Source organism: Prinia subflava, chromosome 12, assembly GCF_021018805.1.
Source record: "Prinia subflava isolate CZ2003 ecotype Zambia chromosome 12, Cam_Psub_1.2, whole genome shotgun sequence".
In the NCBI taxonomy this organism is placed as follows: domain Eukaryota; kingdom Metazoa; phylum Chordata; class Aves; order Passeriformes; family Cisticolidae; genus Prinia; species Prinia subflava.
Window position 1 is genome coordinate 19,598,237 of NC_086258.1, and position 11,397 is coordinate 19,609,633.

The 11,397-nt window shown below is 43.1% G+C and overlaps 1 protein-coding gene across 1 annotated transcript in view; it reads left to right on the forward strand.

Annotated features, from left to right (window-relative positions):
- The window catches only part of GRB2 (growth factor receptor bound protein 2), a 48,966-nt gene extending 37,837 nt beyond the window's left edge, over positions 1-11,129 (forward strand). The window contains exons 3-6 of the mRNA XM_063409233.1: positions 374-471; positions 4,842-4,964; positions 7,243-7,411; positions 8,786-11,129. Coding sequence (XP_063265303.1) covers positions 374-471; positions 4,842-4,964; positions 7,243-7,411; positions 8,786-8,971 — 576 coding nt within the window. The 3' untranslated portion in view covers positions 8,972-11,129. The remainder of the gene's footprint in view (positions 1-373; positions 472-4,841; positions 4,965-7,242; positions 7,412-8,785) is intronic.
- Positions 11,130-11,397: the final 268 nt, after the last annotated feature.

Below are 11,397 nucleotides of genomic sequence, written 5' to 3' on the forward strand. Positions count from 1 at the left end.
GTCAGTGCACCAGGCTGGCGTATTGCACCGTACCAGTTGACAGAAATTCAATGAAAAATAAGGCATCAAAAATTTTAGAGCAAATATGCTTTGCAATATCAATTTTTTATTTTTAAAACTACCTTTTCGTGTGGCTCCTCTCCTGTGACTCCTGGTCTTTCATTCATGTTTAAAATTACAGCAAGAAAAGTATCCCCTTAAAAAATAAAAAGAAGGAACTTTGTTCATCTACATTTGCTGTTTGAATGTGTTTAACTTTATAAACACAAAAACTGCTCAACACAAATGGGAAGAATAAACGAGTACCTTCATCAGTCTTGTTTGTATTTTGACTGTATCTCAAGTTTAATTTTTGTTTGCTTCTTTCCTTCAGGTTTTGAATGAAGAATGCGATCAGAATTGGTACAAGGCAGAACTCAATGGAAAAGATGGCTTTATTCCCAAGAACTACATAGAAATGAAACCCCATCCGTAAGTAGAGTTTTGGGATAGACTCCCTTGGTCGTACTCTGGGCATCCCCACAAACAGAAGGATGGTTTTCTGCTAAAATTTTACCAGATCTACTCAAATGTATGGACAGATAAAGGACATCTGGTGGGTTGTGTCTCTGGCTGTAGTGTTGGCTTTAACTCCTTTCACAGTAGTGCATAGCAGGGTGTTTTGGGAGGCTTTTCTGGTGCTTGCTCTGGTGTATTTTGAAGTCAGACAGAGCAACCTTGGGGTTAGCAGCCATAAACCAGCAGAAAACCCTTCAGCAGAGAGTTGTGATTACCACTGCCCCAGGAAAAGTGTCTTGTGATGATTCTCAATTTTACTTATTGAGCAGCTAAGAGTAAAAATCATGACATTCACAGCTCTGCAGAAGGTGAAGGGTATTTGGAGCTGAACTTGTTGTGTGTCTGTCACATCCTGAGGATACAATCACAGAATTGTTAAGGTTGGACAGGACCTGTAACAGGCATCTGGTCCAACACCTTCCTCACAAAGCTGGCTGACCCCAAAGTGCTGTTACACAAGCCTTGAAGTGCTGCTCCAGAGAGCTGTGTTTGAGTAACTGCTTTGAGCCTTTCCCCCTAGGTGTAATGAACCCAGCATATGAAAACTGTAGCATTTCATGACTGGGTATTTTCTTTGTGTCAGTTCATGCATTTCTGCTGTCTTCTGCTAAACTTTGGTTCTGCCAACCTTTGAGATCCTGCAACATCTGAACAAGAACAGCAGGCTCTGGGTAACAGATTCAAAGAAAGGTTTAGGAGGGAGAAGCAAAACCTGTAATCAGGGGTTTTACAAGGAGCTGTAGCATTTCATTTGCTCACAAAAACTGATGATTTATGTAAGTGTTGACTGTCATTATATAATGAAGATATTGCAGTTAATTGCAATCAAGCATTATTTTTCTAAGGGCCCTTTTGAAATAGCAGAAGGAAGCTTCTGAGGGCCTGATCCCAAGAAGGAAGAAGAGGTGTCACATTTTAGGGCAGCCAAATAGGAAGCGAAGAAAAGACACACAAGAAAATTCTGAAATTGTTTGGAGCCTTGTTGTAGTAACACGTTTGGTTTACCCTGATTGTACCAATCCACTGGAGATCACAAATCCACATTGCAATTTCTCTCACATTGATTTGATGTTTGTACCTTCTCATGACAATTTTCCAGGCATTTGAGTTACTCTGCAGTGATGTCTCCTATGATGATCAGTTTATTTGGTGATCCTCCATGGTATTTTGTTTTCAAGGAATAGAGTTGTCAGTTTTTCACTGTTTTATATCAAAAGGGAATGAAAAATATTTAAGCCTGCAAGTGGGCAAATTTGGTAGTGGTTTTTAAGCATAGTTAATTTGATCTTATCTGAAGATGTTTTAAACTGATGATGGCATCTTCATGGAGGCAGTGTCATGTGTCAGCAATGCTGGGAGTCTCAACTACTGCATTTTAACAACGCTGGAAAATTATGCAAAAGTTTTTATAGCATAATGTTGGCTTAGCTGTAGTGCAGAGCTCTAGCCATACAGGTCATACAAAAAACAAACTGCAGGCAGCTGAGCAGTGAGAATGTTCCTTTACTCAGACTACCTTCAATTCATTTTCAAAAGATTTTGGAAAGAAAGCAACTAAATATGGCTTTAAATCCTGTCCTAGGATCCAAGACTTAAATCTTCCAACTGCACAGCTGGTATTAAATGCAGTGTTTCTCCTTGTATTTTGCAAATCTTACAGATCACTTTGTAACTATCAGCAGATGAAGCTGAAAGGAAAATGTGGCACCTCTCAGTCACCAGACTCACCTGGGAATTAGCCTGAAGGGTTAATCTGAATTGCCACCTCAATTAACAAAGCAAAGACTGAGCAGAAGTGGGCAGGAGGAGAAGAGCTCCAGGAAGCCCTGGGCAGGGAGGTTACTGTGAAGGCACGGCAGCACCTTGCTCTTGAAGGGGGCAGGGGAAGACTTTGCTGTTTATCAAACACACCATGGATCTGATCCAGGCTCAGGTCTTCGTGTTTGTTATCAGCTTGTCCTGGGATATTGCTGAAGTCTCACTTAGCAGTATTGTAATTTCTGTGGAGGAACTCAGCCAAGTGAAATGATTGTGCGAAGTGAAGCCGAAAAAATTGCCAGAGTGCCGATTGAGGGGAGGCTGGAAGTGATGAGAACCTGTGCTGTACAGTCAGTGCAGCTCCCTCTGGCTGTGCAGCATCAGCAGGAATGCCTGCGTTTGGTGCTGCAGTGCTGACAGGATGAGTTCCACCTGCACTACAGAGCTTGTTGGAGTCAAGCCTTATCAGGCTTAGCCCTTCAGAAGAAAAGCTGTGGGAATGTCGTTCTCACTTTGCCTAATTCTCCACAAGGGATTTTTGACATGCTGTGTTGTTTGTTAATTTTTTCAGACATTCTATAGCAAAGATATGTGCACAGCACTTCTGCTGCTGTACAGCTGTGTTCTTAAGTAGACAGTAGTCCTGCAAAATAACTTTGTTTCATCTTTGGTGTTTTCTTTTCATTTAATTCAGGTTCTTTTACTCTGACTAATGTGGCAGTAAAGCTATAAAACAGCAAGGAAGCTCAAGAATTGTGAAAGATTCTTAGTCTTTTTATTTGAAGTGCTTTAGAAGCAGCTGGCAGAAAACTTACGTAGTTTGGCATTGTCACTTTGGAAGTGTTACTTCTTTTAAAAGAATAGCACAGTTCTACTTTGTAGTGATTCAGTAAAATTTAGGGGGAAAACAGATGAACTGTTGAGGTTTCAGGAAGGATTCTATGAAGCTCTCTCAGGCTTTCCCTCTTACTTTACAGAGAAAGATGAAGTTGTTTTTTGTTTGTGTTTAAGATGAGAGTAACTCATTACATGAGTAACTGAGAATTACTTGAGAACTAAACAGGATTAAGACACTTTGTAAACAAGAAATATGGCAAGATAACTAAAATCATAATATAAAGCTTGCTTCAAGCAGCATTTGGCAGAGAGAAAATTCAAGACTTCCTTGTCTTTCTGACAGTAATGCCAGAAGCCCATGAAGTTAAATACCTCCTTTGAATTCTGAAGGAGTTTCACTTAATAGTTTCCCTTGGTTGATTTTTGTGGGCAGCAGTGTGCAGTGAGGGGCAGGAGGGTCTCCCATGGTGGTCTGGCACCACCTCACCTCGGGTGCCAAGAAGCAGCACAGGTGCTAAACCATCCAGAGTGTACAAAATGCTGGGAAGTTCTTGATCGCTGAAAATAGGATGGTTGAGGGACGGAGCTTTGGGATAAAAAGTACACAATGAGAGTTTCAAGCAAGTAAAGTGTGTTTGGTAACCAAGTAATCAGTCCTTCTTCAGCTCTAGAGGTAGTTTTCCCTTAGAATAAAGATCTGGTGACTTTTTGAGGTCATGAGGGCTCCAGCTTCTCTTAAGAACGACTGTTTCAGGAAAGATTCTGCAACTCCTGCCTTGCTGCTGCAGCAAAACCCTCACTGCAGACAGTGGGCTGTGTGAGTGGAGCTCTTGTTATGAAATGCTGTCCTCTAAGGTCAGTCATCTGCGTGGCTGTGGGTGTGATAAGTGCTGCTGTCCTGTGTGATCTGTTCCTCAGAGCTGAAAGCTCTGCTTTTTAGTTGTGAAGATACTTCTGCTTTTCTCATGCCATGTGACCTACCACTCATCCCTTCTTTGCCTTTAATCTTGGATTAGTCTGGAAGTGCAAATGTAAATGGGGGCAAGGATCCCGTGACCAGGCTGTTGGTCAGTGCTGACGATCTGGTGGCCTGAGGTGGGTTCAGCCTTGGTGTCATGGTCAGCCTGTGGCTGGTGAGAATTTTGGATGTGGTTTGTGTGAGGCAGCTACTTCATGTGACTCCTCCTGTAAAAGCTGCTGGATTGTCTTGCCTGTGAGAGAAAGCAAGAAATGAGGCTCCTGAAACAAGTGTCATCAGCATCTTTTCTGGAACGGAATCCGTGCCTAGCTCAGCACTCCTCTGCAATGGAGCAGAGAGACCTTGAAGGAACTTCTCTCACTTGCTCTGGGTGTAACTGCAGTGCTGGCACCTGCCTCAGCTTTCTGACAGATGATATTTGTCTTGGACTGCAGGACTCTGGTAGGGCTCCGAGATTGGACTCTGGGCTGCAGGAGCAAACAGCGGCTGGATGCAGATACTGATTCTCTCTGCTGAAGCAGATGTGTCTTACCACCTGATCTGAAAGAAACAAGAAATTGATTTCAATACAAAATGCACTTTCCACATGTGCAGGATGGGCCAGTGCACAGACAAGATCTTATTTTCAGAGCTTTGATGTTTCTGGCTCTTCCATTAATGGATTAAAAGTCTTAACTTTTCCTATTGTTTTCTTCTCCTCCTCACACAGGTGGTTTTTTGGAAAGATTCCCAGAGCGAAGGCTGAAGAAATGTTGGGCAAACAGAGACACGATGGTGCCTTCCTCATCAGGGAGAGTGAGAGTGCTCCTGGGGACTTCTCCCTCTCAGTCAAGTAAGTCATGCCCAGGAGCAATTGTGTGCTAATCAGGCAGCTGCTGATTTGGACTGGTGAGTAAAGGGCAGGTGATCGTCAGCACTGAGGAGCAGGAATAATCTCACAGATGCCCTGTAGCATTCCTGTTCTTCTAGTGACATTTATTCCCACTCTAATAAAACAAACATCTTTGCTCTGGCTTGCAGTGAGTCTGCAGGACTGACCTGGTGGCACATGGCTCACACAGGCCCAGGCACTGTCTGGTGGCTTCTTTGTGGATCCCATTCCTCCCTCTTACAGCCACAAAGCAGCCAGTGTGGACAACCTCCCATCCTCCTTCTTTCCTCCTCTGCAGTGCAAGCTATTCTTTTATCTCCTCTCTGTGTAGTACCTTTGCAAGTACGTTTTTCTCTGCTTGGCACATGCTTTGGTGACACTCCTGTTGGCTAGCACTGGGACATAGAGCTGTGAAACCAGAGGTCTGCTTGAACTCTCACAAGTATATTCCACATGGGTTAGGAAGAAATTCTTCTCTCTGAGGAGGCCACAGCACAGCTTGCCCAAAGAAGCTATGCCTGCCCCATCCCTGGAAATGTTAAATGCCAAGTTGGACAGGGCTTGGAGCAGCCTGGTGTAGTGAAAGGTATCCATGGCCATGGGAGGAGGGTTGGAATGAGCTGATCCTTAGGTGATTCCCAGCACAAGCAATTCTGTGATTCTCTGATTTTAGAAACTTGAAAAGGTATGTGAAGTAATTTAATGTAGGATGGGGGTGAGAGGGAATCTATCCTCCAGAGTTGATTTTTGGTTGGTTTTGTTTTTTTGTTTTGTTTTGGTTTTTGGGTTTTTTAAATTTTTTTTCTGTAATCTTCCCCTTTCTACTATAAATAAACAAGATTTTCTTTAGAATCCTTACAACATTTTTTATTATTAATGTGCAACTCCAGCTGGCTCTGTTTTCTGGGGCTGCCAATGATCTGTCTCAACAAGATTTGTTTCTTTTTTTCTGGTCATCTTTGGTCTGTAACCAAATTTTTGTCCTTCTGTACAGCAGCACTGAGTCATGCCAGCAAACTGGATTAAAGCCACTGATTTTAGAGATGTTTATATTTCTGTCTTGGATAGAGTCATCTGGGCTGGAATATTAGATATGAATGGAAGCTTCAATTGCAGGAAGTACATTCCTTTAAGAAACAGAAAGTTACAGTGGCATCGCTGGGCCTGCCTGTTCAGCCTGGTGTTGCCATCTGGTGGCAATGTCTCAGCTGGGTGGTTTTTCCTGTGTGTATAATTTAGGAAAGTCCTTTTCCTAAACAGTGATCTGCAGGATTTGAAATTGTGAGCTCACAGGTTGCAGAGGCAGCACACAGGGGTTGTTTCAAGGCAGTGTCTGCTTTCCCCACTAATGTGTAGGAGCCATGCATGCCGAGGGGGAACAGTTGCCTTCTGTTTTCAGTGTTTTAGGTTGAAGTAGAAATACCAATGTGCCATTCATCTAGGAAATCCCAGTGGACCTCTCCAGAGTTGCTCCTTATTCAGAGTAAAACCATTGGAAATGTAGCTTCAACTGAAAGCCATCGTTTGTCAGAAAAATTTGTTAATATGGAATTGAAGTGGTTGGTTTATGTGTGCAGCTTCATCTTTGAACATTTTGGGGTTTGAGGGGATTTTTTCTGTTACATTTTGGTTTAGGCTTTTTTTTTTTTTAAGACCAAAGTGTTCCTTTTGTTTCATAAGAGAGCTCTTTGCACAAGTCTGTGCTGGCTGTCAAAAGAGCCAATCCTGCCCTCCCTGTGGCAGGGTTTTTCCAAGAATTTGCCTGTAATGGGACTGGTGCTTATGCATTGCATTGTTGCACATAGCCAGTGATGCTGTGGGAGGGAGGAACTGGGACTGTGAGAAGCAGAGGACCATGGCAAGAGTGGCTTGAGTCAGCTGTTAAACTTGTGGGTATGAAGAGCTAAACCACGATGCTTGTGCTGTTTGACTGGCACAACACAATCCTGTGTGTGGGGCTGGGAAGTGGAAAGCACCAGAGTGCAGCCGTGTTACTGTGACCTTGCAAAGTCCCTGGCATTTGTCCTTGGGATTCTGCACCATCTTAAGCAACACAGGTGACAGCAAATGGAACAAACATCTCAAAGTGCATGTGATGCATCTACATTATCAATGTCATTGACAGTTTTCACCGTGCCCTGGAGAACCCTTTTTCCCAAACTCTGTGCTGATGATCCCAAAAGGAGTTCTCCATGGCTAATAATGTTCTTCATTTATGTTCTTCATTCTTCCCACACAGGTTTGGAAATGATGTGCAGCACTTCAAGGTGCTTAGAGATGGGGCTGGCAAGTATTTCCTTTGGGTGGTGAAGTTCAATTCTTTGAACGAGCTGGTAGATTATCACAGATCCACATCTGTCTCCAGGAACCAGCAAATATTTCTCCGGGACATTGAGCAGGTGCCACAGGTAAGAGGAGTGTCCCTGTAGAGTGCCCTGGTCAGGCTATTGCAACCACAGTCTGAAGTGGGATTGCATTTTAGAGTAAGAAAGAAGCTTACTGATTTTTTTACCTATGGAAGAGTTTCTTTAGATCCTGCAGTCAAAATTTTGCTAGTAAATAATCTGCATTCTTGTGCAAAGCCTACCCACACTCCTGGTCTCCCTGGAGTTGAGGCAAAATTATTGTTGCTGCTTGAACATTTGACTTGTAATGTTTATGGATTCTGTTGCAGGAAGATCATCTGATTCCTGTGAATTAAAAATGGATTTGCTCCTGTTACAGGGCACAGTAAGAAGGGATAGGGAAGTGCTGGGTTAATGGTTGGACTTACTGATCTTAGAAGGTCTTCTTCAGCCTAAACAATTCTGTGATTCTATTGTGATTTATACCTGTTCATAGCCAGAAGTGCAGCCCCCAGAGAGGCTTTGATACTTTCTTAAAGAGCTGGTTACAGCATATGGAGCATCTCTGATTCAGACCTAGCCACTGTGAAGAGAATCCAGAAACTTGTGAAATGCCAGCAGAGCAGCTTGTGTATATCCAACTCTTTATTTTGTTCCATTTCCCAGGTCAACCAGAGTGTATCATTTCATGTAATTGCATGTTTTGTCAGTTCTGGGTAAATCCTTTTGCCTCCTTGCACAGCATTCTGGTTCTAGCCTGAAGACAAGAGGTGTGGCATTTTTGCAGCTGTCCAGGTGCCACAGGCAACTTTGTCACAGTTTGTCTGAACTGAACTCTTGGCTCTGCACTGCCAGGACAGGGATGAAGAGAGGATGAGAAAATAGCTGGCTGGAAAGGACAGGCATGAAGAGACCTTCCTGGCCTCACAATTTTAGGACTGCAAATGTATTTTAAATGAACTGTTAGCTTTTCCATCAGAAAGGAAGACTTGCTGACCAGGCAAAATGTTCTGTGACAGAAGAGTTAAGGAAAATGTGTGAAGTGTCAACATCCAGTTTTTAGGAGGAATTTGGTGTAGATCAGTAGTGTTTGTGCTGTCAATAATGAAAACAGGACAAGTAAATGGCAATATTATTGTATTGCAATAGAACACAGATTTACAATAGGCCAGAAAGAGTGAAATATAGTAGAAAAACATCAGAATCGTCTGCTGTATTTCAGCTCTTTCACAGAAACTTGACCTTTTTCTGAGGTGTTCCATAGCCTATCCTTTGCTGGTTTAGCACCTTGTTGCAGCTGTTGGGAGCTGCCTTGCAGGGAAAGGGAGCAGCCAAAATGTTTATTGTTATTCTGCTGTGTAAGACAGCTCCTGCCCGCGGGTGCCTGGAATCCGTGGGTGTTTCTCACTGTGTGCATGTTTCTCATTCCCCTTTCAGCAACCAACATACGTTCAGGCTCTGTTTGATTTCGATCCCCAAGAGGAAGGAGAGCTGGGCTTCCATCGCGGAGACTTTATCCAAGTCCTTGACAATTCTGACCCCAACTGGTGGAAGGGAGCGTGCCGCGGACAGACGGGCATGTTCCCACGCAACTACGTGACCCCGGTGAACCGGAACATCTAGAGATAAATATTAGAGATTATTTAAGGAAACCAGAGAAACAGTAAATACACATACAGAGCCTAACTGCAGCCAGTGACCTAAAAATCACACGGCGGTAAAACCGGAGTCACCTTTCACCGTGAGGTGATCCTCCTTCCCTCAGTACGGAACTTCAGGGGCGGGGGGAAGAGTTCAACTTACACACCAAAACCTATCTTAAAGGAAAAAAAAAAAAAAAAAGGAAAATAAAAAAAGGAGAGAGAGAGAGAAAAATGAAAATAACAAATTTCCTCAGCTGCTCCTGGGTTATCCCCTTTTATTCACTCTTGCGAATGAGTGTTTTAAGGTCACTTAAAGTCTCACCACCACAACTCTTCTTGTTTCCCCCTCCTCTGTCCATCAGTGCATGAAGTTTTAATGCCATATTAAGTCCTAGCCATGCAGTTAAAGGAAAAGGGAGAAACTCTGCTGGTATTTTCTCTCTCTGCAAACGGTCATCACTTGACATGAAGGGACATGAGAGAAGAACCAAATCCACAGTCCTGCCTTTAAAAAAAAACAAAAATCATCAGTTTCTGCTTTTGCCTTCAACATTCAGCATTTCCTGCCTGGGAAAATGAGGTGTTAATCTAATTTTTATTGTCTCTTCTCCTTTGGCACTTTCTTCTGAAGCTCAGCAGCTTCCAAACAGAGGAAGGGAGAAGAGTTGTGTGGCTTTTTGTTTTATTTTTTACTTTTGAGTCACAGAGCTGCTTTGAGAAACTCCAACGTACAACTGAAGTCTATTAATGCTGTGCTGACAGCTTTTTTGTTTTTTCTTAAAGGTGTACGGTTGAGCACATTCTGTAATTTTTTCCATAGTGCCTTCCCCTTATTTTCTTTTTTATTATTTTTTTAAGTTAAAAGGACAGTCCAGAGCTTTTCAGAGGAGTTTTTTTTCTGCCTATGTGTAAATAAATACTTTGGGGAAAGGGGGCAAAGGAGGGTGGTTTTATCAATGGACACTTGAGAAAAACCTACAAACAGAGATGGAGCTTTAATCTTCAGATTTGTCTTACTGTTCAACTTCCCTTATTCCAAGGAAAATAAAATCAAGGCATTCAAGTGGCAACTTAGGCTGCTCAGAGGTGGAGAGCTGCAACCAGGAGCCTCAAAAGAAGTAAGAAAAGGGGAAGGTTATGATGAGGGAAAATGAGAAAGAATATTTTGGGGAGGGAGGGTTAAGGGGGGATTTTAAGAAATAATAGCCCTGAGATGTCCTACAAAATGTACATTCCTTTGGTGGAAAACTTCATAATGCAGAAAAACCTCAAGAAATAGTGCTTGAAAAAAACTTTACGCTCTTAGTGAATGTTTCTACGTGATGCATGTGATCAGCCTGTCTCCTCGGCCTGGATAGGCAGTATTTGCAGTCGTGTTGCTCTTGAGAAGTGGAGTTGGCATCCCTGTTCTCCAGTCTCTCCTCCCTCCTCAGGTCAGTGTTCCTGTTGAAGTAGCTCCCCGCCCGCTCCCATTCACAGCAGGCTGTGTGTGACTGTTCTCCCCGTCCTGCACCCCCGGGGCCTTTCTGGTGGCCCGTTGCTCCTCACCAGAGCAGTGTGACATTAAATTGGACAGAAGGAAAGCAATCAGCCCGCAGCGCTCTCTGTGCCAATCTTCAGTTGTGTTGTTTTTCCCTTGGTGGCCGTTTGGCTGGATCCCTTCACCCCACCAACACTTCCCAACCTGCAGCGGAGATCTCCTCCCGCCCTGCCTCAGCACGGGCAATCTTTTGTTGGAGGGTGCCTTTTTTTGTAGTAAGTGTTACAAAGGTTTTAATCCTGAGATGGACTCTGCCTTACACTTTGATTTTTCCAGCAAATGAAAGAGAGCTACCCTGTAGAGTATTACTTTTTTCCCCTCTCCTTGCTAGCTGTCACTCACTTTCTTCCCACTTTGTAAAGTGATTGGAAAAGGAATCTATGGCATTCTACACCTGGACCATTTGATTGTTTCCTTATTTTGGAATTGGTGTATATCATGCAGCCTTGCAGACATATGTCTTGTGTGTGTATATATATTAAAAAAAATTTCCGTGTTTAAATAAAAAAAAGGCCTATGTACTTAATCCTTTAACTCTGCAGCAGCATTTGGTAGATAGTAATTAACTGTGAATAATAAATATACATTGAATTCTTCACTTGAGCATCTGTCTGTTATTTCAGTTAACTCACCAAGACTGAGCTTGTAGTTCAGGCACTTCTGGAGCCTTCTGCTAAAAGGAGGAGGTGGGTGTTGGGCCGGTGTAAGCACAGCATCCAGGCTCAGGCTGTTGTGGCTTTGGCTCTGCTCCATCAGATCGTTTTCACTTCTGTTACATAAAGAAGAACAGCTCTGTTGGGCTAACAAGGTGTGTGGGCAGCTCTCTACAGCTCCCCAGCCTTTGCTAAGAAAGTACCTGTGAGTTT